The sequence below is a fragment of the Python bivittatus genome, unplaced genomic scaffold, assembly GCF_059951505.1.
Source record: "Python bivittatus isolate LINGU-HERP-01145 unplaced genomic scaffold, Pbiv_v1 ctg000440_np1212, whole genome shotgun sequence".
NCBI lineage: Eukaryota > Metazoa > Chordata > Lepidosauria > Squamata > Pythonidae > Python > Python bivittatus.
The window spans coordinates 4,288,682-4,315,596 of record NW_028277063.1 but is presented as its reverse complement, the minus strand read 5'-3'; the positions used below and the strand labels follow the sequence as shown (position 1 = coordinate 4,315,596).

Below are 26,915 nucleotides of genomic sequence, written 5' to 3'. Positions count from 1 at the left end.
AGTGTAGCATGTGGGACTAGGACTCGGGAGATCCACGTTCAAAGACAGCCTCAGCCAGAGTTGCCCACCCAGTGACTTGGGCCACTTGCTATTGCTTAAGCTGCCTACCTCACAAGGTTGTTGTTGTGGAGGTAAAACATTAAAGGAGGAAGAACTGCGTCCTCCTGGAGGAAAGGTGGGAGGCATCATCAAAACAGTAAATAATGAATGAAAAGTATTGACCGAGGCCATTTTTTCACTTGGGACTTAGGGTACAGTACAACATCTTCATAAGAGCATCCCTCAGCCATCACAGAAGTGATAGAAAGTTGATGCTCATTACTGCTCTTTCGGTACAATAATGGTCGGGTGGCTTTAGAACAGGGGTTTGGACATTTTCAGACTGTGGGACCTGCTAGTTAAAGCCAAACCAAACCTCAGAACGCCTGTTCAAGAGGCAAAGCTCTAATAAAAGGGAAGAAAAATGTTGCTTGGAATCTCTCATACAACTCTATCAAATTCTCGGATTTTGCAGATCATAGTCTGAAAACACTGCTCTAGAAGTCACTGTTAAGTCACTAGAGGGCAAAAGCCTTGGTTAATAATTGTTATTTATTATTTATTGGTGCAATGCCCATCAAGCGGGCAAGCAAGGCAAACAGCTTTTCTCTCTGCTGTCGTCATTCCTCATTCGCTTGGAAACAGGAGGCGAAGCTGGAGGATTCAGGGAGCCCCGTGTTGGCAGGTACCCCCAAATGCCAGCCATTAATTCCCCCACCCTGATTTATAGAGCTAATTTCAAATACCTCAGTATTCCTTACATCCAACCCCCCCCCCCCGTGACATTATTATCTGGGCATGGCAAATGGGAGGAGAAGTTGTGACTTTGCAGCTTATCTACAAGTACTTGAGGAACTCAGAGCTCAAGGAAAAGCTGAGCTGAACCACCTTCGCCTTCGTAGACTTACAAACAGGGAGGGGGGATAATTTTAAACCTTCTTAGCAGGCCCCTTCTTCCAAGGGTTCCCCACTATGATATTACGATAGACTGCCATCAAGCCCAATCTGGCACCCCTTTGTCTATCCCCATGGGGAGGTCTCAGCCCTTGAAATGCCAGAGATTCTCCTTCAGCCCAGGAGGAAACCTAGGAAAAGAGGAAGGAAAAAAGTCCAGAAATGCAGAATTTTATAAACCTTGTGCCAGTCTGGAATCACAAGATGTAGCTGGGTAACCATGCTGTTTTGCACATGGGGATATGAGAGATTCCCTGTTAAGATAAGGAAGTCAAATCTGAAGGAAATGAAAAAATAGGAAGAACAACATTGGCACACCAAGAATTCCAAATAAAATCAATAGAGCCAGCCCAGCCAAACTAGTTACTTATTATTGCCTTGATTAAGAGCTTGGATTTAGGCACAGGTTCACTCAGAGAAAATGGATGGAGAGAAATCTTTCGTACAGTGCGCCTGGAAGTTTATAAGTAGGCCCTTCTTGTTCCTTCTTGCCTTGTTTTGTAGCCTGTAAGCATTTATTCTGTATTTTATAGAAAGTGTAACAGAACCAAAAGATGATTGTTGCTTTGCTCCACCAAGCTAGCAGCTAAACCCACTTTCCTAACAACTGGTACTGGAATTATAAAGGCACAGTCTATTTTTCAATAGTTCTTCCTTTAAGTAAATTGGATTACACGGGTGACACTCTTTAGGGGAACCAAGCTGAATTCCATCTATTCAGGTCTTTATGGTATCATATCAAAACCAAGGGTTTGTCACTGAGGCCAAACTACACATTACTGCAGAAAATTCAGGTAAGTTCTCTCAATTGCGTTTAACTAAATGTAACTTTGTGGTGGAAATTTGCAACTTGGAGAAACAGGTTGGGAATTGGGAGTATCTGATCCACACCATTGCCCCATTTCCCTTGCAGGGGAAATACAGAGGATGAGTGGGTATTTACAAAGATTACACATGTGCTCCATCCTTAGCAACACCATTCTTTGGACCAGCCCACATTGTCTTCTCCCTGAGACAAAATAAAGAATAATGACCCTTCAAAGTCATCGTGTGTAGTGCATAAACCAACCAAGTTTCTTTGGTACCTAAAGCTGAGGCTGAAAATTTCATAAGTATTTCTGCCAGGTAGTCAAAATTGAAAATTAATGACTGATCCTGTCTCTCTTTTTTCTGTAATAACTTTATTAAATTTTTAAAAAAGAACAGTAAAAACTAACAAGAAAGGAGGAGGAAGAGGAGGAGGAGGGAAAAGAGAATAGTAAAGATCAAAAGTGCAGGAAAAAAAGAAGAGAAGTGATAAAAGAAAAGAAAAGAATTGACTTCTGACCCTCTTTGCAATAACAATACACATCAAATTCTTGCTCTCAATTTACAACATAACTTCCATTATTTCTATCAACCCATATTATTTCTAATCGTCAAACCCATACAACATAATTTCATTTTTTTTGTTTCCCGCAAAAAGGCCAAATTACTAACCCCTTCTTAATGATTTACCCCTTCTTTGTAACCTTTATTGTCATTGTACCTTGTACAATGAAATTAAATGCCATCCCCAGTGTACCTTATAAATATAAAAAGCATAAAATAAAAATACACATCCTTCACATGCTATTTACCATTGCACAACCCCTGATGTTACATTAGTATTACATTATACAGTAGAGTTCAATATAGTTGCAGCCCTGGGATAAAAGCTATTTAATGATTGAATGGTACCCCGACATTCTTCCTAACGGTAGGACCAGCCCCAACAGTTTTAGGGCTCACTGCAATCGGGGTCCCTTCCCAGTGGGGCATTTAGATCACCTGAGTCTGGGCTCTCTAGATTTTTGCTCCAAGGGGTCTCACACAGCAGTGGATATCAGTAGGTGGGCTGGGGTGGGATTGGTGATGAAAGTAGGGGGCCCTTCTCCTTCATTTCTCCCTCCAGCAGAGACACCCAGCACTTGGGAGGGAGAAAGGTGGCAGACAGTAGAAGTTCAGGGATTTCACTGTGGGCCTCTCCCCAAGGCCATCTGCCGGCACAGAAAACACTGTAAATGATAAGTAACAGCTACCAGAGTCCGCTTTCCCAAGGCTACCCACCTGGGCAAGGGAACTCAGCGGGAAAAGGGGAAGCAAGCCGGTCAGTTTCCCTTGTGGGTTTTAGGCACTACATTTAGCGATTTATACTCAGTGCTGCTTTTCAAGGGTCATGTCTATTTACGGTGATCCTATTTTCTTGGAAAAAACAAAGGACAAACCTGGAAAAGGTTCCTAAGGATAAAAAAAAAAAGTTTATGTTTGTAACTTGGCTTTACGAAGGAGAATTCAAGAGCAAAACCAAGACAAACTTTTACAAAAACGCATTTTCTAATAATAATATCTAAAATCAAACCGTACGTGTACATTTATGTTATACAGACGATTCAAGTTCCCTATTTTTCATGTGAGTGTGGAAGACAGTGCATTTGTATGGTTAAAGTTAAAGGGCCAAAATAAAGGACCAAAATGAGTTTTTGAAAACTAAATGAAGAAAGGACAGCTTTCTGAAATAAAGGACTATAATAAAGGATGTATGGCCCCTGTATGCATTTTATTTCTTTAACCTGGTAATCTGATCTTGCTGCATGGAGAATTCCTCTCCAGGTCATTCTGGCAAGTGGGCCCCTAGCCTTCTAGCCATAAGTCAGTGTTTCTCAACCTTGGCAACTTTAAGATGGGTGGACTTCAACTCCCAGAATTCCCCAGCCAGCCAGAATTCTGGGAGTTGAAGTCCACCCATCTTAAAGTTGCCAAGGTTGAGAAACACTGCCCTAAGTCCTTACCAAATCATACTAAGATGCCTCCTTGGGCCTGGCCCCACCAAAGGGGATGCTGACCCCTTCAGACCCCGGCGTGATTTGCAAACTCCTCTTAACTTTTGAGAAAAAAACCTAGCTTGTATCCATGCTGTAACCGACATAGGAGGTTCTGGACTGGCAGCGTTTGCTAGTTCTTCCGTCCAAAGGTTGAAAACCATTCCAGCATAGGAGGATGACCATTTTCTGCGGTCATTAGCAACTTTAAGCATGGGACTTCCCTCAGCGAGAGCGGGATTCGCTCTACAGACTTCCAGGACAGGCAGGATGCTGCACTTAGTAACAGGTAGGTATGGCCCGGTTCGTAAGTGCGGGGAGAGCCTGACCCGCTTTCCCCCCTCCGCGCCCCCGTACTCGAGATCTGTCGTAAGGCTCTCAGATCTGGGCTGCAAAGCTCTGGGGCGCCCCTAGCGGCCACCCGTATTTTGCAGGCCGAGTCGGCCAGCCCTAAAGCTCTGTGCGGTCGGCGCGCCGAGCATCCAGCTGGGATCGGCGCTGCTTTTGGCCTTTTGCTCCCTCGTGGATCCGGCTCCCTCTCCCCCCCCCGCGTCCCCCACTTTAAGACCCTCCCCCTCGCTCCCCCCGCCCCACCCCCTTTCCAACCCGCCCGCCCAGGCCCCTGGCGCTCCCTGACCGCCCAGGCACCATGTCCCGCTCGGAGGAGGTGAACCGGCTGACCGAGAACGTTTATCGGGTGAGCCGCGCTTCGTACACTTTTGCTCCGGGTTCTTCTCCAGAACTTCTTCCTCTCTTCCCTGTCCTCCCGTCCCTTCTTCTTCTTCCCCATTTTCCTGGATTCCCTTCCATGCCTCCCTCCGACTGGCCCTTCTCCTGTTTACTCTACCTCCGCAAATTGGCCAGTCCATCGATCCACCCTCCCCCCTCCCTTCCCGCTGCCCTTCTCCTCCCCCCTCGCGTACTGTATGCCCTCTTCCTGCTCCCCAGCCCCCATTTGTAACCCTAGTTTGTCTTTCCCTTCTTCCGCCTCGGTTCTGCGCTGGATCACGCATTTTTGCCTTCTGGTCGGTCTTATCAGGCTTTTGTTCACCTCCTAAAAATCGGAGCAGGGCGGGGGGGGGGGAAGCAACAGGAGGTATGTGGAAAGAGAGGAGTAGGGGGCGGGACAGCATGCCCCCCCTCCAGGAAGCCCCCCCCCCCGCATCTTTTGGATGGAGAGAAAATGCCAGACTTCAAGGCAAAATTAGTACCAGGAGCTAGTAAGTTTTGCCCTTTCTTTCTGTTAAAAACCCACTGCCTAGGAGCTAAATCCAAACAGAAATTGCAGAGATGGGAGGGGGAAAAAGTTTGATTCCGCTCTTAGTTGACACATTTCATGGCTTGTAGCATGTAGGAGCACATCGCGCGAATGGCGTTCGAAAGCATTCTCTCTGCTTCTGCTCTCTTGTTTGACACCGAACCATGAGTTTGGGTGTGCGGCTGGAAGAATGTGGGAAAAGTTTGTCAAAGATTCTTGAGTCAGTTCCTTCCTTGAAACGACCAGGAGAATCTCTAGGAAGGGTTCCTGGAGATCTCATAAGTAAAAGCAGGATATAAATTCAAAAATAAAGTAATAAGTAAAAGAAGGCAGGGAACTTGGCAAGTAAGGTTCTGATGAAGATGAAAGTTCGGTGGGGATGTTCCCCTCCCATCCCCCCAATGGAAATGATGCAAATTTCATGCCAAATCACGCCCCCCCTCCCCCCCATGTACTTGGCTGGAGATGAAGAAGGAAACTTAACCCATTTGTTGCTCACACTCATTTGAAATGTTTGGTTCCCCTTCCCCAGCGATCTTGATTGCAACTGAATGGGTTATTTTCTTAACCGTAAAGGAAACACGCTTCAGCCAGGATTCCTGTGTCTCTGTTTATTGCTGTCATAACTCAGGAAAGCCACATCTGGCATGACAGCTACTAAAACAGATGCGGAGGAGCCATCTTGTTGGGGAGTGGGTGGAGAAAAGCTCCTTTAAGGTCTGCTAAATTGGGATCATGAGGGTAGTAATGACTACGGAAAGTGGGATTATCCTGAGACTCACCAGTATTTCTTAAATGATGGTGACATTTTATCCCAGTCAAGACAACAATCCTATAGGGTAGAACAGTATGAGAGATTAGAGACTTTATTAGACCCATTGGCCGAATCAGATGGATGTTTCATCCTGGTCTTCCTGAACCAGGTCTGCACTCCAACCATGTTTCACAATGAGCTGTTAGAGCTCCTTGGATACAACCTGCTAAAAATAATAAAAATAATTACTATTTATGGTTTGGTGTTGATTTTGTTGACTTTGACAAGAAGAGGGAGATGTCTTGAAAAGAAGCCAACAGAGGCTTGTCTGTGACCTGACGCCTGTTTTGAGTGCCAGGCAGGAACATGCCCTTTAGGTGATGAAGCAGGCTGGATTATACATGCAGCCACATGTGGCAGGAATGAAGTGGCCGGCTTTTGCGGTGGCAGGAGGGCTCATTTCATTTCTGAGTTCAAGAGGGGATGTCATTTCTCTGCATTAATTAAAAAAAAAGGTATCTCTGCAAGTACAGACTACAATGTCTGCTGGGCTAGATTTTTGCATGCAGGAAATGTTTTACCTGAGGAGCATTCCAGTGGCATCCAGGCACACATGCCAGGGGTTTGAACAGATGTGCTGTTATCTTATAAAGACTCTCACGTAGCAGGCCCCCACTGTGACTCACCAGCCAACCATTCAATTTCGAGTTTATAGATGGGCAGGGACATCTGTGGAAGTAGGGAGGGAGTTTGGAAAAGTCAAGATAACAGCTGGGTCCTTGTGATGGACAGGTATCAAAAGAGGCGGGGCTGTGACCTCGTGATGGATGGGTGTAAAGAGGGGCAGGGTTTTGATCACATGACCACAGCCGACACCTGGATTTTTTCACCCTCCCTGTGGCCCCGCCGTAGATGGGAGTTTGTTTTGACGGGAGTTTGTTTTGTGGCACGAAAGCAGATCTGACCAAATTCAGCCACAAGTGTTGTTCCCCCAATTCTTTTCTGCCTGATGTGCAGACAACTCATAAAACAAACTCTTCCCTTTGCCATTTTTTGGTGATGCTTCCCTCTTCTCCCCACCTATCCATTCTCTCCCCCCCCCCCCATTTCTGCTTGTTCCAATGGACTGCCCTCCATCCGCTCTTGTTCCCACCCAACCGCTATTCTTCATCTGTCCACATGTACTTCACTATAATGCTCCTTTTTTTCTCTAGGCATCATGGGTGTCTGCAGGAAGGGGGTCAAACACACATAAAAAGGGACAAGGCTTTGATTGCATGATTGACGCCACCATCTTAACTTTTTGACACCCTCCCCCCCCCCATGGATACTCCTTGCTAAGCATCAATCCACCACTTGCATGATTTGAGTTGATGTGAGAGAGGTGGACAATCTTTGGCTACATGTGGCCTCCAACACACTCTTTGCAACTGCTAGGCACTCTTTTCCCTTCTTAAAATGCCATTTTTTTCCTCCTTTTATGGGATTTGAAGGGACGGTATATTCTCAGTATATACTCGTAAGACCTAAGGCTCCCTCTTTACCTCTTGATTGCCCTGCCCTGAGGGCAAATATTTAGGCTTTGTCTTCAAGAAAGTGGTCCACTTCTGAAGTAGCATAAAAAGAGGAGTTGAGAGGATTCTCACCCTTGTCCCATTTATATGTGACTTTCATCCTGAATGACAGTTTGTGAATAATGTTTTCTAGGACCATGCTTCCCATCCTTAGCTCTGATCTAGTTCCGCTTAGCACAGTTAGAAAGCTGAAACATAAGGTGCTGTGTCTGAATAATCCTGGAAACCCACTGTAGTATAAGGGGCAACTGTGCCAGATGAGAACTCTGTAGCCTCTTATTCAAATCTTTGTCTGTTCTTGAGGTTTTCTGCGTGAACTTGGGTGCACACACTCACATTCTCCTCACAACACCTCTGCATCTTCTCCATATTTCTGAGCAATGGATCCATCCCCACTTAATCCATCTGTTCTGCTTTCTCCCATGTATTTACAGTGACCATACATCCTTTATTTTAAAAGATAGTCCTTTATTTCGGAAAGCTGTCCTTTAGATTTATTTTTCAAAAACTCACTTTTGTTCTTTATTTTGGTCCTTTAACTTTTACCATACAAATGGTGCCAGTTAACGCAGTCTTTCACATTCATGTGAAAAATATGGAAATGGAATTGTCTTTTTTAAATAAATGTACATATAGTTTGATTTTATTTTTATTAGAATATGTGTTTTTGTAAAGTTTTTCTTGGTTTTGCTCTTGAATTTTCCTTTGTAAAGCCAAGTTATAAACATAAACTTTTTTTTTTATCCTTATGAACCTTTCAGATTTGCCCCCTTTTCAGGGTTCTCCTTTATTTTTTCCAAGAAAATATGGTCACCGTACGTGTATTGGATCTTTTTTCCAAAAAGCTCCATCCACATTCAAGCTCAGAGGTAGCTAACAGTAATCCTGCCAAAGTTTATGGACTTTTAAATTCCTACTAGTTCCTACTGGGAAGTTAAAAACACACTTCAGGCTTTTTCAGGAGGATGTGGAGGTATTTAACTCAGTGATGGCGAACCTATGACACCCGTGCCAAAGGTGACACGCCATGACATTTTGGGTGACCAGCCAACATTCACCAACACCCAAAAACAACTATGCTTCCTGTTTGAGTTATCAAAGAAACTGGGTTTGTTTTATTCATATTTCATTTTTGTAATTATTTGACGTTTCTTTATACAATGCATAATACCGCACATGATTGGACTGTATTTTTTTTTTAATGAATGTGTAACGAATTGTTTGTCTTTTGTTCGGGGGCGGGGGGGGACACACCAGCAGAGTCAAGTTAAGCATTTTCCAAATGTTTGACATGCCAAGCCCAGAAGGTTTGCCATCACTGGCTTAACTTCATCTGGATCAGGCCAGAATTAAAATTATGCTGTCTATTTATTTTCTTCCTTATTCTGACCAGGTGATTCTGGACCAGTTCAACCCAAGTTTAAGGAATTTTGTTACGATGGGAAAGAACTATCAAAAAGCCCTCTCAGGTAATGGAATACCACGGTCCAATTCCCTGACTTTGTATCAGGTCAGCATTGATGATCCTTAAAGGAGAAAAACTCTCTGCAACATCTGTAGTTAACTGTTCGATGTTCTGTTCTCTCCTACTCCCTGTTCTCCTTTACAGGGGTTACTGTTGCTGCCAAAGGCTACTTCGATGCCTTGGTGAAACTTGGTGAGTTGGCCAGTGACAGCCAAGGGTCCAAGGAGCTGGGTAGGTTTCTTGGTTGAACATGTTTTGACCCTTCCAGAACAACAAACCACATTTCCTCTTGCTGCACACTCCTTGTGGAGAACTCTTATATGGCTTCTCCAATGTTCTAGTAAGAGATAGGCAGGAGAATCTAGATCAGCGTTTCTCAACCTTGGCAGCTTGAAGATGTGTGGACTTCAACTCCCAGAATTTTCCAGCCAGCATGCTGGCTGGGGAATTCTGGGAGTTGAAGTCCACATGTCTTCAAGGTGCCAAGATTGAGAAACACTGATCTAGATTTTCTATAGAGCATCATAAAGCATAATGTAAATAACCTTCCCCAACCTGAAGTCCCACATCTTCCAGAGGTACTGGGACTTCAACTCCCAGAATTCTTAGCCAGTACTGACAAAAGAAATTGCACTGGTAGTATATCAGCGGATGTGGGGGGGAATGACAGGTTGGGGAAGGTTGAAACAAAGCTTTGGACAGAATTTGGCTAGAACGACATAGAATTGGTCAGTTGGGCCACCATATCCCAGCTGCAAAAATCCAAGCAGTCACTAAGTGAGAAGATATAGTGTTTTCTGTATGTCTGTGCTGCCATCCAGCTGCTGTCTGGATTTTTGCAGCCCAGATATAGTAGCCTGAGTATTGTTTACATCAGTGTTTCTCAAACTTGGCAACATTAAGATATGTGGACTTCAGCTCCCAGAATTCCCCAGCCATGCAGCTAGGGAATTCTGGGAGTTGAAGTCCCCAATCTTAAAGTTGCCAAGTTTATGAAACACTGGTTTACTTTATAAGGACTGGCCTGTGACCTGTTCATCCTCCCCCTTTATGATTTGCATACATATATCATGTGATCTGATACCCTTTCTAATTTGGCAATCAAATTATACTGGTGGCATCATGGAATCCACCTTCAGAGAGTAGCAACTCCACACATTCAAGATAAACTGAAATGAAAAACTTTGTTACGCATTCAGCAGAATCAGGTGGAAAATTTTGCTTGGATATACAGTTTTAGGTTATGGTGAGGGATGCGTTTTCAAACATGCCATTTGCACTTGAGAGAAAAATAGGGATTTTTTTCATACAGGTAGTCCTCACTTAACAACCACAATAGGGACCAGAAAATTGGTCGTAAAGTGGGACAGTCATAAAGTGAGTCACCACATGACCAGACTTGATTTTACAACCATTTTTACAATGGTTGTTAAACAAATCACATGGTCATTCAGCAAATCATGTGGTCACTAAGTGAATCTAGCTTCCCCAATGGACTTTTTTGCTGGAATTCATTTAATGACCACATGATTTGCTTAACAAGCATCGTAAAAAAGGTTGCAAATCACAATCAAGTGACTGCGGTGGGTGGTGCCACAGTTTGCAATGGTCATAAGCGTGAGTACAGGTTGTAAAGGACTTTTATGTCATAACTTTGAACTGTAGTTAAAGGAATGGTCGTTAAGCGAGGACTACCTGTATTTAAGTATTGCTACCACACACACCTCACACATACATATCAATATTTATGGTACAGCCCAAAAAGAGGCTTATCACCGATGCTGTTAATTGTATAACTATCCTTAAGCTACGTTAAGTTATTTTGGGGGCTTTTGGATTGTTAGCATTTTATTTTCTGAGAATGCCTCTAGCATTTTCACGAGGACCCCAGGCATTGTTGGAATGCTGATTATGTTTGTAGCAGATGTTTTGCTACAAAGCAGAGTCAATTATCACGTATTGGTTTAATTAAAACACATTGTAAAAATAAAATTAAGTGTGGGCACATTTGTGGACCTAGACCAGTAAATGGCAGGCACAGCATTAGGCCTGGTGCTCTGGCTGTGGATGTTGGAACTGTAAATGTCAACCACATTTGGAGGGCACCAGGTTGAGGAAGGCTGTTCTAAATCAATAGATATTTGTATATCTCTTAAGTTATTGTTAAATACTCATACATTCTTATGTGGGGATGTGCTTATCTATATGCATGATGTATATCTCATAAATCTAATCTCTATGTAGGGTAACTCAGATATGTAGATCACAGGTTGCACCCCCAAGGCAGAAGGTCAGCAGTTGTCTCCAAAGCTCTTTAGGGCATGAAAGGCCTTCTGGATACATGTGTTGTTGGTTCCAATTGAAAGCTGTTTCTTTGGATAACATCAGGGAATGGAATTAACTCAAAAGGAGATTACCCTGGGACAGAGAAAGTCAGCAGGGTTCAAATGATCTTTAAATGTTGAGGGAATGGCTTGGGTGCATTAACCTTTCAGTTATCTTGGCCTTCAGGTGATACCTTGTTCCAGATGGCTGAAGTCCACAGGCAGATCCAAGTACAACTGGAGGAGACGGTGAGTGCTAGTATCCGATACTAGCCCAGTATCAGGCCTGCTCGTGTTCGATTAACAGCCTGTTTATTCTGGCATCCTCCTCCTTTCTTGTCCTAGATTAGACCTGCAGGCCCGTTTCTCCTGGTACCTCCTCAATGTCTCACAGCCATTCCTGGGACCTAGAAGAGATGGGAGGGAGAGGGAAGCACTGATCTCCCTTTGTCTGATTGTCACTCTGCCCTTTTCTGCTTTTCCATCACTTGCTCTTAGCTGAAATTTTTCCACTCTGAGATGCTGTCCCAGCTGGAACACAAACTGGAACTAGATATCAAGTATCTGATGGTAAGTGAAAATATCGCCACTCTGTAATTTCAAATTTGTCTCTCTATTGCTGTGCATGTCTGTTTATCCATCACCTCCTCCTCATTATTATATATTTTATCCAGTCCATAATGGCTGGATTCATATAACATGCTGTCATAAACCATGCTGACGCAATGTGTTAAGCCAAAACTAAATACATAATTTTATGTTTTAAAATCAGCCCAACTTTAAGTTTGGGGTTTTTTAGTTAGGTCAGCCAGCATTCCTCAGGGAACCCACTTTTCCCAATCTAGTGACCAACAGATGTATTGGATTTCAATTCCCATAATCTCCTTGTCAATTAAAAGTTATGGGACAGTAAAGTCTGATACATCTGGAGACACCAAGTTGGGAAATCTAGCATCTTGATTTGGCATAGGTCTGATTCTCTATCATGTTAGATCCAACCTTCCTTCCTGTCAGTATTAATATACAGGTAGTCCTCACTTAGCAACCACAATTGGGACTGGCAAAACGTTTATTTATTTATTTATCAAATTTGTCACCACCCATCTCATTAAAAAGTAACTCTGGGTGGTTTACAGAGAAGATAAAATCAATTAAAATACAATAAAAAAAGAGTCTTAAATAAATAATAAACAAATTCCAAGAAATGATGGAACTGGCGAGTAGCTCAAGAAGCGACAGCAAGGCGCCAGCCACCTCCGGGATTGATTAAAGTTCTTATCGCCCTACACAAGCTGGCAGGGCCAGATCAACATCATGTGATCACGACTGAGGATTTTACTTCCTCATTCTCTATTAATTCTCCTTGTCGCAAGCCGGTTGCAAAGCATGCAAATGGTGCTCACGTGACTGTGGAATGCTGTGACGGTCATAAATGCGAGGATTGGTCACAAAGCTTTTTTTTTTTTTTTAGCATTGTTATAACTTTGAACAGTTGCTAAACAAAGCGGTCAGTAAGTGAGGACATCCCATATGTCCATCTGCTTGTTTGTTGAAAAGGATTCAAAACTCAACAACAATTTGGGAAACATCTGTACTTTGATGTGAAAACCATGGAGCACCCTGTATCTTCAAAGCTGATCTGGCCATGATGCCTCATTCCCCCTTTCCCTAACTTCTAGGCTACCCTGAAGAAATATCAAGGGGAGCATCGTGCCAAAGCCGAATCAATTGAAAAGTGTCAGGCAGAGCTGAAGAAACTGCGCAAGAAATGCCAGAACAGCAAAAACCCACAGAAATATGGGGATCGTGAAGTGCAGGTAGGTTTGATGGGGAAGGGAAGGGAGAATGACATTGCAGGAGGAAGTCTTAAGAAAACAATGAGAACATTGTGAGCTTCTGGAGGGAATAGTGTCATATCCTGTCAGAAATGGACATGTGGAATTTCAGGCCACTGACGGATCAGCCAGACTCCACCAATTCAATGAACAGATTTATTTATAAGATGTTAATAAAAGATAACAGGCCAACCTCCCTGATGCTGAGTTCAACAAACAATCTATCCAGCCAAGTAGATTTCTCCACTTTACACAGAACTGACTCTTCAAGCTAATTTCATGGAGGTTTTCTCTCTACAAAAGAAGCTTCTGTTTTAATACTTCACTTGAATTGTGCTTTCCAATTTCTTTGGGCAGGTTTTTTTTTTAGTAAAGTTGGATGCTAGAGATACTATTATTTTTGGTGGCACATCTGTTCATCTTTCTGGGACTTCCCTGGCTGTTTCAGCTTCTGGAAAAGCCCCAAAGGAGGAGTTTGCCCACAATGTCTTGGCTTGAAATGTAATGGGAGTATAAGCACCCAGGGAGGCTACAGACCGCTGGAGAGATAGAGGGTTGTAAAATACAAGACAGGATACTCCCCCACCACTCTAGGCCATCTCCAAAGTAAAGCAGGTGTCAAAATCACACACACAGAGGGACTAGAGAGGGGATAGCAACTACTCCAGCTGCTATCATATAGTGACTAATACTGGAGTATGGTAAAGAGTTTTGTTTGTTGATAGTTATAATATGGTGGGCCTTTGGCACAGATGAACATGAAAGATGAGATCTGTAAGAATTTCATAGATTGTTTTCCTTCTTCTTCTTTGGGGAAAAAAATGACTGTACTAGCTTTTGAGAATTGAGAACCAGAAGTCGTGCCTTGCAAATGTCGTACAGCATTACATCAAGCGGTGTTTTCTTGCTACTGAAGGTACTTATGGTTGAGCTCATGACTTTATGCCCATGAAATGATTCTCGCTGTGAACAGTATAGCTCTTTGCTTCTCCATTCCTTGCTGTGGCAAGAAAAAGGTCCACATGTTTATCAGCTAAGAGGTTAATTCAGTCCTTGGCATCTCCAAGTCAAGGCTGGAATGACTCCTGTCTAAGACACCAAATCAATGTAGGCCAACTTTTTCTAACCTGGTGCTATGTCAGTTCATAAACTATGATTTACAGTCACAATGGTTGCATTCATAGGATACACTGAACCAAACACAAACCAAACACATTATGGTTCAGTGAGCTTTGTGTGAATCAGGCCAACTTAAGACACCATCTTTGGTTCCCAGTTGTTGGCTAGCATCCTCCAGTGCTGCAAGCAAGCAGAACAGTAGCCTGGTTTTATTTATTCCATACAGTTTTCCTGTAATAGGTAGGCTCACTTACCTTATGCATCATGATCATACTATATAATTCCCCTCTTGAAACAAGAGCAGCCACTAATATGGATCAGCAGTGGGGAAATGCATGACACGCTAACATCATAGTATACCTCCTTCAACCTGTCGCTCACCAGATGTGTTGCTCTCAGTCCTCATAACCACAAGGCCATGCTGCTTAACAACTACAGGACCCATCCAGCACATCTGTAGAGCACCAGATTGGGATATGCTAAGCAATTCTACAAATGGCATGCAGAGAAGACCATGGTTTACAATAGCCATTGTAATTCTACCCATATGAGTAGCTTCAACATACACGATTGTCACTTATTGAACAAACAAGAGGAAGTGGGCTATCCCTGAACATAAATTAGCAGGGAAAGTTGAATAACCACAGAGAGTGCATTAGATGCTAAAACACAGACCACACATAAGCATATTTTCTACTCAAAGATGCTCTAACCATTTGGCATGTAGAAAGGATAAGACTTTGCTGTATCCTGTATCTAGTTAAGACATCTTACCAGGATACACGTTGAAATTCTGACAGAATTTGAGGCCTTGGTTGATGTGGCACTAAAAATGCAAATTTGGTGCAATCTGGATGCAAAAAGGGTATAGGGAAAAATGCTTGAAAGGTTGGGTTTCTGCAGTTTTCCAGTGGAGTCTCTTGCTCTCGGCTGGGCGTTAAGAGTTCCTGTCTTCTGCAGTGTAAAAATGAAACCCTGCAGCTGTTGCTCCCTCCCCTTGCCATGTTCGTATGGGGTCGCTGCCTTCTCCATGGGTTGCTGTCTGGTTGGTGGGTTTGGGGTCACTAAGAAGGCGAGGTCTTGAAAGGGTTTAATATTCTGTGGTCATTTGGTGCTTAAAGAGATAAGCTCTACAGAGGGGCTACCTGCGAAAAAGAAAAAAAAAACTCTGATGCACACACTTTATTTTGCAGACCTGCACACAAACGCACACATACAGTTGTGTACAGTGTCCATAAGCATGCCATGTTTTTGTGCAAAACATTTACAAATGCCCTCTTTGTATGTGCATTTGCCCTGCTGGAGCCCTGTATGTGTCTGTAGTGTTCCTTTTGCACCGCCGTTTTAGTTATTCCCCAACGGTTGCCCCTCGAGCCTTAAAAAGCAATGGATGCGGCCCTAAAAAAAAGAAAAGAAAAGCGGGCTGGCGATCTTGTATATTGCATTGCAAATGCCACACACCAGGAAGTAGGCCGCTCGCTAGCTTCTGAATACAGCACACTTGTGCTGCAGGGTGTGTCCAGGCAGGCAAGCTGACACAACTCATCCTGCATTCACACTGCTTCCTCCTGGCTCCCTGACTCACTCTGGCCTTGCATCCCCTATTTACCTTCCCTCCCCCCTCCCCTCCCCATCCTGGGAATCCCCACAGCAAGCTTTGCACTCCTTTTGTCAACCTTGTTGCCACAGTAACCATTACTTCAGGATCAAGGCCTGCTCAGGCGGGGGGGGGGCAGTGAGGAAGGGGCACAGGAGTAACCCTTTATTGCCCGTATCCTCTGAGATTGGCCCCTGCCTCTGCGTGCCAGCTTGAGGGGCAGATAACGGAGGGTCCAGCCTTCAGCACTTAACACAAATCAGGGAATTTCCCTTGTCTTTTGTCATTGGGACGATCCATGGGGGACAAAGGGATTGAGGCTCCTTAAAGCCTTTTAGGGCTTGTCTTCCAAGAGTCCTTGACAGCTTTATGGATGGTGTCAGAAACCAGGGAGCCTGGCACCCTTCTGGTATTTTGGGCCACAGCTTCCATGTGTCATCTGTGCACAAAAGATTGTGGGAAAGTCCAATGCATCTGGAAGATGAAAGGCTACTTATTCCTGAACAGTGATAGCTGCTTTTCAATAATTAATCCAGAATATTGCATCCAAAAGTTGTAGAAAATCCTGCCTTGGGGCTCTGGAAGTTTTTAGGACTTCTTGGCCAAGGAAGGGGGTGTCCTTTTGTAAATAAAACGTGCAAACCTGCCGTTTTGACGCTGAGTGTTGGGGAACGTGAATACCTTTTTTTGCTAAACTATATGCTTATGATAATCATATGTATGAGTCATACGATATGCTAAGGATCCCATAGACGCTTGAATAGTAAAACAGGGAGAAATTATGTCTGGTAAATGTCAAAACCTCAATATAAAATAGGAAAATTGTTTTTTGTTCTTTAGGGCAAATTGCAGGAGTTGGATAAGAAATAACTAACCAACCAACCAAATATTGCAGTTAAGGGAGGGGAAAAAAGGCTGCAAGAAGGATTCAGAATTATGTTTGGAATAATAATAATAACATAACCGCAACAACAATAATAATTAGGATGTTCTATTTATCCCAAAGCACATTTTAGCTGGCTGCATTTTTCCAGGGGCACTAAGAATTATAATAGTAAAAACTCTTACTAAGAGTGCTGAGTAAAATACATAAATTATTTAAACATACCAATGTAAAGATGCCTTTGAGTCAGGCTCCACTCACGGTGGCTTCTTAAAACCATGCAGAATTTTTTGAGAATCATTTGGAAATCAATCAAACCTGCTTAGTTTCCAACCCCAGATCGAGTCCCTAAAGGGCTTCCCTTTGTTGAAACAAGTTGCGTAGAGCCACAAGCCTATATGTACACACTAGTAGGGCTTACTTCTTGGTAAACCTGTACAGAATGGGGCTGGAACAGCCCAAACCATTTCATTCTGCTGCAGATCATGGGAATTTTAGCCCAATGCATCTGAAGAGCAGCACATTAAGCAAGGCTGGTATAGTACATGTTTTTATGATTTTGCCCCTGAGAGGTAGGCATGATGGAGCCTGCTACCCTCCAGATACGTGGCTGGGATCCTGGGAGCTGTAGTCTCCACACAGGTGGAAGGCTCCCAATTTGAGAAGGCTGATGTGTGTGATACCTGGATGCTGTACAGTGGGGGTCTCTTCAGGGTGTGGTCAAGAAAGTCAGGATGTTGGGCCAACATGGTGTGCCTGAAGGTCCACCACACTTAAAAAACAGGTGACGCTTTGGTTACACTGTTATGGCCAACTTCTAGACTTCCTTCATCACACCCTGAGGACACTCCTCCTATGTAACATTGCTCGGTCATTCTGGCTGCACCACAGCTACACTGCAGATTAAAACAGGATGGCTATTGTCATATCTCTTGATCGTTTGGGATGTTTTTGCTCTTTCCACCCTTAGTATGTGGAAGTCATGAGCACCAAGCAGAGTGAGCTGGATCGGTTTGTGGCAGAAGGCTACAGAGCAGCCCTGACAGAGGAGCGGCGACGGTATTCATTTCTGGTGGACCGCCAGTGTGCAGTTTCTAAGCACTTCAGCAATTATCACACGAAGGTGAGCTCCCTCTCTTTCCCCTTCTCTCCCCCAACCCCAGCATATGCTTTGGGCTGAAATTTCCCCTGAGACAACCTCTGGCCAAAGATGGAAACAAGAGGTCCTGTATGATTTGTGATTCTGCATTTGCAACAGAGGTGTCAGAAAAGCTTCAACTGCACAGTTGTGACCACTGTCTTGACTTTTTTGGCACCCTCCTCATGGACACCTCTGATTGCAATGTGGGAGCTTAGTATTCCCCATGTTTAAACAGAGTAAAGCAGTGTTGTCCAAACTTGGCCACTTTAAGATGAATGGACTTCAACTCCCAGAATTCCCCAGCCAGCCATGCTGGCTGGGGAATTCTGGGAGTTGAAGTCCACTCATCTTAAAGTGACCAAGTTTGGACAACACTGGAGTAAAGTAATGGGGAAGGCAACATGAGACTCCTGGATGTCTTCTTGACTCCCAGAGGGAGAACAGAAAACACATATTCCTGCTTGAACTTCTAGGGGGAATGGTGAGAAATAAATGTTAACTTTCTTTAAAGTAAAGAAGAAGAAATTAGATGTGGTATTAAGGGCATCTGTTCATTCAACATGAATGGCTTTTTAAAATACAGATCCATTCTGCTAGGGGTGTTGATAGTTACTAAGACTGCATCAGGCTTAATTTTTCCTGCTTTCTGAAATTCTGAAGAAAAATCCTCCCTTGGAGCTCCTGTTGCTTGGAAGGAAATTGTCCATTAACACAAATAAACAAATGAAGGATTCCTTCTCAAAACACTCACCAGCTTCAGAGGAGAGTTTTCCTCAGGAGCCCAGCAAATCTGCTTAATCAATAAATTAAAATTCCCTTTCCATACTTGATGTGTCTCACAAGCATCTATGTCGGCTGGATGTTAAATGCAGGGACACACTAGCATTACAACTCCTTGTTCTAAGTTTCCAGCCCTTATGACTGTGCAGCTAAGCTTCATGGGAACGCTTGGAATCAAAGGCAAGCAGGGACCAGAACAACATCCTGTTTCCTCCAACTAGGAAGCAATTGCTAATGAACAAACTCAATGGATTTTCTAACGTTGGCAAGTTTGAGAGAGAAAGGGTATAACCTGGCTAGCTAAAAGAAACTAAACCACTATGATCTCACTTGCAACAGGTGCGGGAGCTGTTGGCAGCCAGACTGCCCATCTGGCAAACATCGTGCACCCAACCTACCCGTTTACCTGAGCGGGCACTGGCTCTGGTCAAGCTCACAGCCAATAACACCACGGGTGGAATTCCTGTTCCAGCCATGGATCCCCTTCCCAGCTCCAAGACCCTGGAAGAGCCTTTAGAATTGGGACAAAATCATGTGAGTGTTTGTGGGTCAGAGCTGGTAAACAGGATGTTCACCCCTTGCTTTTCCCTTTGCCCTCACCTTCTGGGTTCGAGTTTCCAAAAACTGATTATGTCTCTGAACAGCAGCTTCTGATACGGCATGTAGCAGGAATGGGGAGGGATATCCTGGCCTTTAATTCACATCATGGAGGATGCATTTCTTCTACAGAATTAAAAAAAAGGAGTAAGGGACGCTTCTGAGAACCTGTATGATATCTCATTGGCGCCTTGCTTTTATTCTTTCCTATAACCTATCTCCCACAGCGGGCTTCAGCCCAGGAAGGAACACCACTGCCAAATGGTGATTTGCACCGTGGGCGGGGATCGCGGGACTTCAGTCACCTGCCAGTCAGCGAGCCTATCCCCATCGCTTCAGGTCTGCCCCCCACCCAGCTCACTCAGAGCCCTCCACAGACCAAGACTGTGGACAGCTATTCTTGCACTCTGCCAATGCCACGCAAGATGTCAATGGAAACTCGCTTGGCAACACTGGGTGGGTACTCTGCATTCATTCTAATCTGATCCCACCCTCTTTTAGCCCACTTTTATACCCTTCAGTGATTGTTCCAGAATGTTGACATCTGATCCATCCTGTTCTTGCTAAATTCTGATCTGGAATGTCGGAAAAAGGCAAATGCTATTCTTTGCAAGAAGAACAATAAAACCTCTTTTTCATTATTGTGCCATTTCTGGAACTGAGGATACTGGTTGAAAAGATGCAAAATGTAAAGAGAAATCCAGCACTTTCTGTGAGGGAAATGCAAGAGTCCATATGGAGTTACTCTTACATGGAGATGCAACCGTGGGTCATTTCCCCAATAAAATGAAACAAAAATAAGATGCAATCATTAACAGTTAATTAACCCCCCAAATATTCTTCCAAAACTCAGTCTCAAGCTGATTCTATCCAGCCAAATTTTGATCTGGAAGCAGAGAGAGAAATATTACAAAATACAAGGCCAAGGCTTGCTGAAGCAAATTCTGCAAACAGGCTAGTTTAAGAGATCTATATCACACATACAGGATCTCTATAGAATCACCCATTTATTTTATAGCAACCTTCAGCAATCTGGTGCTTTACCAATACCCTGAGATTGTACCTTCCAGAATTCTGGCTGGACATTCTAGGAGTTTAATCCTAGAGCTGGCTGGGGAATTCTGGGAGTTGAAGTCCACTCATCTTAAAGTGGCCAAGTTTGGACAACACTGCTCTAGGGTTTACTTTGCCTAAGCAGAAAACAGCAGGAGAGAAACATGACCAATCTCCCAGGAATTCCATTAATTTCACCCTGCTCTCCCCACTCTCTCTCGCAGTAGAGAACAAGACCCTGCCCCGCATTAATCCTCTTTCAGTCCTGCCTCCACGTTCTGAGCGCCCGAGAGTCCAGGCAGTCTTCTCACATGCAGCAGGAGAAAACAGCACCCTTCTCAACTTCCAAGAGGGAGACATCATCCTTTTATTGGTGACTGAGGCAAGGGATGGCTGGCATTATGGAGAAAACGAGACAACCAGAATGTGAGTGAAAACCTCTCTATTCCTTTTGCCCTAGAAAAGCTAGATTACTATTCTCTTTCGCATTCATAGGATGGGTCCCTCCAGGCAATTTATCTCAATTTACAGGGATGCAACTCAAATATGTGGTTCATGACATTTAGATAAAAGGGTTCCCTGCTAAGAGGGAGGGTTCCATCAGGTTGGAACAGAGGTATCTCTCTCCAGCTAAAAGATTCCAGGTAGCAGCTGGAGATAGGAAAGACCACCAACCACCGTGGGCGGTACTGGCTAAAACAAATCAAAAGGCCAAAGGGATTGCACACTGACTGAGTTCACACATTGCTCAAAGCCAAAATGTGCTTTGGTTTGGGCTGAGCAGGCTATGGCAACTCTGCTGTTGTGGTTTCTAAACCATGGATTATGGCTTGGCATTATCCTATCCATAAATCCAATCTGCCCAAACCCATTTATTTATGATAAACCCCTCTGAGATAGTTTAGGCTGAAAGATAGCAACTAGCCCCAAATTACTTTGTGAAGTCCAAGGTGGAGCAGGGTTTGGAATCTAGTTCTCTTTGCTCCTAGTCCAAGATTCTGACCACTATACCATACTTAATTTGCCTCCATGAATATTCAGGCAGGGTGGAAGTAGAAGATCTGTGTTTACAAAGAACACCTGAATTCTAGGTTTCCACCTTTATTACATCTACCCATTTTTTTATCTTAACACTGGGTCTAATTTGACACTCCCCTCCTTCAGATGAGGAGAGAGAAGAAAAAGAGGTTTTGTGCTATTCTTCTTCCTGTCTTAAATATCTGTTTCCCACACTCTTTCAGGAAAGGTTGGTTTCCTTTTTCCTATACTCGGCCCTTTCCCTCAGCCGAGGGAGCTAGCAAACTACTCAGCAGGTAAGTCATGGCGCCTGAGTCTTGTAATTTAGAAAGAAAACAAATTGTGGAGGAGAGGAAGGGCTGTTTACACTTCTGGAATTATCTCAAGTATTCCAATAGCTTCTGAAGTTAAACCAGACTTTCCCAAATAGTTGCGTTCCAGATATATTGAATCACACCCCACCAGTAAGCCAATGGGACCTGGTAGTCCAGTGCATCTGAAGGGTGCCAAGTTTAGGGGAAGACTTCTTTAATTGATTAATTTATTTTTCAGATATAGAATAACAGTAGGCAGCCAAAAAATAAGATAGCCATCCTGGTGGATCAGACATTAAAATCTCCCACAGAAGAAACCTGCATCCCACCCTATCCCAAAGCTGGGGAAAGAGCCAGATCTTCAAGGCTCATTTAAAGGACAGGCAGAGTTGGGCCATTCAAATCTCGGGGAGATGTTATTCCAGAGTGCAAGTGCTGCGACAAAGAAGACATGACTTCTGGATTCCATCAAATGATATTTTTTTAATAGATGGAATCCAAAGCATGCTGACTAATCTTACAAGATGGGCAGAAACAACAGAAAAGAGATGGTCCCTCAACTAACTAGGCCCTATGCCTCATAGAGCTTTGTAGGTGATAACCTATACCTTGAATTGCACCCAGAAACCTACTGGTAACCCGTGCAGCTTGTGAACCAGAGCTGTTACATGGAAATACCACAGCATACCCATAATTCCTTGCACTGCCACATTCTGGACCAGCTGAAGATTCCAAGTGGTCTTCATGGGAACAAGCTATGCTATCCCTTTGCTGTCACAGTCCATGTGATCCTCCCATTAGTTGTGGGATCAATCCAAAACCTGCTTTATGAGTTGCTCCAGAAGATGCAAAAGCTTCCTTTCCCTAATTTAGAGGAGGTATATGCCTTGACATTCAGGTTCCCGAAAAAAAGAAGAGTGGGGTTAATGGGATATACCTGGAAGGCTTGGAACTAGCCTTTAGATCTCCTTCAGGAACCAGTGTGAATTATTGCCCCAAACATACTGGCATTGGGTAGAAATTCCCACCAATGTTCACCTTTCTCTCTTACTAGTGGCTTCCCTCTTAGCAAGATGAACAGCAGCAGCACAGGAAATTTGGATCGAGCTGGATCTCCACCTGCTGGACCTGATGGGGGGGATGATTTACGGTATGGCCCTTCACCCCGTATCAGTGCATCTCGTCAACGACCCTACAGCATGCTAAACCCTGACCTGTCACAGGTGAGTTTCATGGGTGATAAAAGAGAGGGAGGAAGGGAGGGAGGAAGGACCCAAATATTGATTCTGTATTTCTCCATTGCCATCTGTGGGTAAAGTCTACTATGCAAGGCCCTGGATTTTGTGTATGAACAGAAAGGATTCCTTAACTTCTGAATGCATTTTTCTTTTGTTTTTCTTTCCAGCTGGCAAATGAGTTTGGAAGTCCAACTGCCTCTCCTTCAAGGTAAGAAACTTCCTGTAACCTCTCATTTTCATTCTGTTAAATCTACTGTATGCCCTGTTCTGGCTTTATCTTGTGCATCTGTGCTTTAGAACACAGAATTTATACTATGTGGTAATCACAACTATGTGTTCCAGCTCTGTGTCTCTGGCTTCACTGATCACTGTTAAAGAGTAAAAATGCATTTCAGAAGCAGAAAAATGAATGGTGTGAAATTTCTAGAAAATAAACCAGCACTACAAATCTAAGGCCAGGTTAAAACTTTTAAAAATATGCTGATTTTATAGCTGCAGGTTGGTTGTTAGTAGTTTTTACTATATTATTTGTTTGTTTGTTTTATATATATATATAGGATAGGATAGGATAGGATAGGATAGGATAGGATAGGATAGGATAGGATAGGATAGGATAGGATAGGATATATCAACAGTTAACTAGAATCAATTCTGCACTGAGGTGCCTTATAGTAGGAGAAAATTAGGCTTATGCAAAAGTACCCAGAATACATAGGATAACCCATTTTTTTCTAATATTGGCTCCACTTTTGGGGCCAGTTCAAAGTGCTCATTTTAGCCTATAAAGCTAAGGGTCTTTCAGGAAAGGGGCCCCAGCCATGGAATTGCTTGCTGATGGAGGTTCTCCTGGGATCATTTTTTTAAATAGTTTAGACTAGTGTTTCTCAACCTTGGAAGCTTGAAGGTATGTGAACTTCAACTCCCAGAATTCCCCACCAGCATGGGAATTCTGGGAGTTGACGTCCACACATCTTCAAGTTGCCAAGGTTGAGAAACACTGGTTTAGAAATTAAGCAGAGACCTTATAATTCCTCTAGACCATTTTAAACCAATTTCACTTGTCTTTTTACCACCAGGAAGTTCAGCGTTTTATTTTAAAACGCATCGTTACATTCATTTTTAAATCTATGCTGTGCAACAGTAGGACTACTGGTGAATTGAAGAGAAAGGATGTAAAGCCAAGTAAATGAACAAATGAAATGTGGGAAGCTTTACAGAAATCCAGCGCATCACCTGAGGTGATGCAGGCTATTCTCCCCCATCAGCTGCCCTTTGTCGCTTTAATCTCTGTCTGCAGCGGCCTTTCCAGGGTGCACTGTCAGCTCCATCACCTACTGGTTGGGAATGATGGGGGTTCAAATCTAATACATCTGGAAGCAACTAGGTTGGGGAAGGTTGACATGACCTCAAGAATAAGAGTTTCCTTTTCACAGCTTCAGAGCGCGTCCCTGACACCTGGGCCAGCCACATTTCACGCTTCCTTTCTCCTTTCCCCTTGCAGGACCAACCCATTTGCTCATGTTAAGCTGAAACGTACGGTGACCAACGATCGCTCAGCCCCACTCATCCAGTGAAGGGTGCAATGTTGAGTGGAGATAGACCGCTACCCTGCTTTTCCCTCTTTCCCCCACCACGTGGCCTTTCCCATCTAATAAGCTGCTTCTGGCCCAGAGTAGTTTCCGCAGGCCAGGCTGGACCTGGCTTGCCACCTCTTCCCCACCCTCCCCAATGGCACATGAAAGCACTACAGGTCCACAGACTCGACTCACAGCCAGGAGGCTGTGGGGTTTCACTTGGCGGCAGCAGTTCCAGGACGGGAATGCGAGCCAACAGCAGGAGGACAGGAACAGCTGCAGGGGAGACGGAGTTTGGATGCAAGTGATGGAGGCAGGTGTAACAGTTGGATAAACAGAAGCAGGAGAAGGGTGAAGGATGTGGGACAGGTGGAAGGAGGTCAGATGAAAGGAAAGAGGTTAGAAGAGAACTATGCATTGCATGTTACAGAACATTTAAATGAAGGGAAATTCAGTGAATTTGGGCATTTGAATGTGATTTCTATTCCTTACAACTCAGAGACAAAGTTTCCACTGATCAGACTACGTCTGTTTTGTTACCCATATTTTGACTAAAACACCACTGATTCAGTGGTATGTGCTCAGAAAGAAAGTATTTTGAAACCAGAATGAAGGTGTGCTTAAATCGATGATTTTAAGGTTTCGTTTGTTTGTTTTTAATTCAGCAGGTCTTAAATGTATCTCTCTTTAGATTTGGTTCTGCTAGCCAGTTGAGTAATTTAATGACTGCAGTTATCATATATCACCTGGGTCATGTAAAATTTCCATTCTGGAGTAAGGTTTTACACTAATCATCACATAAGTCATAGATAAACAGGTTGCATATGGACTTCTGATGGAAAGTCCACACTAATCTTTTCAACTGTGTAGCAGTAAGAGATGTTAGCTTGAGGATAGAAAGGATAGGCAAAACTGGTTTAGGGGAATAAGAGAGAAGCATTAAGAGGAATTGGTAAATCTAGCAAAACCGAATTCAAAGCTGATTCACACATGTAATGTACCTTGTCTGATATTTCATTGCTGAATTATTCAACGATGGGTCCAGCTTACTCAAAAAAATAGCATCACTTGGAAGTGATTATGAATTGGCTGTACTGAAAAGCATTAGATTTGACTAGCTATGGTGTTAGTTTTGTACTGGCCTCTTAAGACATGGAAACCATCTGTTTGTATTACAGTCATCAAGTGATAAACATACAAATGTGAAACAGCTCTGGGGAGCTGGGTATGTGAACAGCTCCACTGAACAAGTAGAAGATTGTAAATTATGAAAAAAAACTCTGTTGACGATTGACGTGCTGTCACTGCATTCATTGCATGATTGTAGAGATATCTGAATTTTCTTAACAAGGCATGGATTGTGGGTTGAAAAGGAGCCAGGATTTACGATTCCTGGGTTCTCTGAATCTGAAGTGGGTCTGTGGTCTGCTGAATAGTCCATGAAGTGATCCATGCTGCTAGCGTGTTTTGATTCCTCTTCAAGGAGTTGTTGAGATCTTTTCATGGAAAATACGAAAATGTTACCATTAAACATAGGCCACACATTTTGTAATTTATATTGGTTTCTGTAGTGAATTTAACCAGAGGTTTATCACACTATGATATATGATGGTCTTAAAAAATGTAGAGACTTTCCCCTGCTCCACAGTAACATGGGATAGAAAGAGAAACACCAGGAGTCAGGACTTCTGTGTGTGGAAGGAGATAGTAGATTAAAGCAAGGAAGTTGCCAATTTTTTTAAAAAAAGTGTTTATTTAATTTCAGTTGCCAGAATGTATAATAAAGACAGTTATCCAGTAGTATTCTTGTCCTGGCAGACCAAACTGCAGGCATTTTGGTCAAAGCCAAAATAGAGTAATTCAGCTATATTGTCTGAAGAAAGAAATATTTTTCCCAGTGAGGAAAGGAAATGCCATCTCACTTTCCTTGCCCCTCACACCCCTCTCCTTCTGACAAAGAACCCAGTCATTTAAGAGTCAAAGTATGCCCCCTTGCAGGCTTAGCTATGCTATTACAGAATCCTTTACAGACTCTAGTTACATGCTTACTGATCTTGATTTAATCTTGAATGCAGTGGCATAAATAAGCAACAGCATCCTTCTTGGGATAAGTTAAATAAATACACAAGATGTCTACCTTTGGTGAAACTCACAACGATATAGTTGAACTGTGGCCCTGGAGCAACTTTCAGTAGTTAAGAAGAACATGGGACTGACAGAAAGATGACAAGATCAGTATTTTATCAGTGAAAGAAGAGTTTCCGGTTTTGAAGGTGCATGGTTCATAGAGTTTTACAAAGTCACCTTCCACTTGTAGCTCAGCTGTGTTTCCTGATTCTTTTTCTAATTTGTGAAAAATAAAGACAACAAGACAGACTAGCTAGATAGCATGTTTTGGATTGCGAATGCTCGGAGCTGTCCCTGTGCTCCAGTTTGCAAACATTTGCTTTACTTTGCAGTATTAAGGCCTCTTTCACGTCAAAGCTGATGTTTCCCCTTTTCCAGGTGGAAGTACTTGACAGTGTTCGAAAACCTAGTTACAATAGAAATGAGAGGTGT

The 26,915-nt window shown here is 43.3% G+C and overlaps 2 protein-coding genes across 6 annotated transcripts in view; one reads left to right on the top strand and one right to left on the bottom strand.

Moving 5' to 3' along the window:
* The first annotated feature begins 705 nt into the window (after positions 1-705).
* LOC103058022 (BAR/IMD domain-containing adapter protein 2-like) lies at positions 706-26,751 on the top strand. Of its 2 annotated transcripts, none has more exons than XM_088142688.1 (14): positions 706-724; positions 8,813-8,888; positions 9,029-9,115; positions 11,396-11,457; positions 11,707-11,778; positions 12,888-13,025; positions 17,613-17,765; positions 18,903-19,097; positions 19,388-19,616; positions 20,438-20,639; positions 21,455-21,526; positions 22,599-22,767; positions 22,950-22,990; positions 24,284-26,751. In XM_088142688.1, the coding sequence occupies exons 2-14, from the start codon at positions 8,858-8,860 to the stop codon at positions 24,354-24,356; spliced, it is 1,524 nt and encodes a 507-aa protein (XP_087998814.1). In that variant the 5' UTR covers positions 706-724; positions 8,813-8,857; the 3' UTR covers positions 24,357-26,751. The 2 variants fall into 2 exon arrangements, with proteins under 2 accessions (XP_087998814.1, XP_087998813.1); XM_088142687.1 differs by lacking the exon at positions 706-724 and adding an exon at positions 4,427-4,530.
* LMTK3 (lemur tail kinase 3) overlaps positions 26,675-26,915 on the bottom strand; it is a 48,261-nt gene continuing 48,020 nt past the window's right edge. For all 4 annotated transcript variants that reach the window (XM_088142682.1, XM_088142683.1, XM_088142685.1 and 1 more), the window contains one exon: positions 26,675-26,889. In XM_088142682.1, the coding sequence (XP_087998808.1) occupies positions 26,675-26,889 (215 nt within the window). The remainder of the gene's footprint in view (positions 26,890-26,915) is intronic.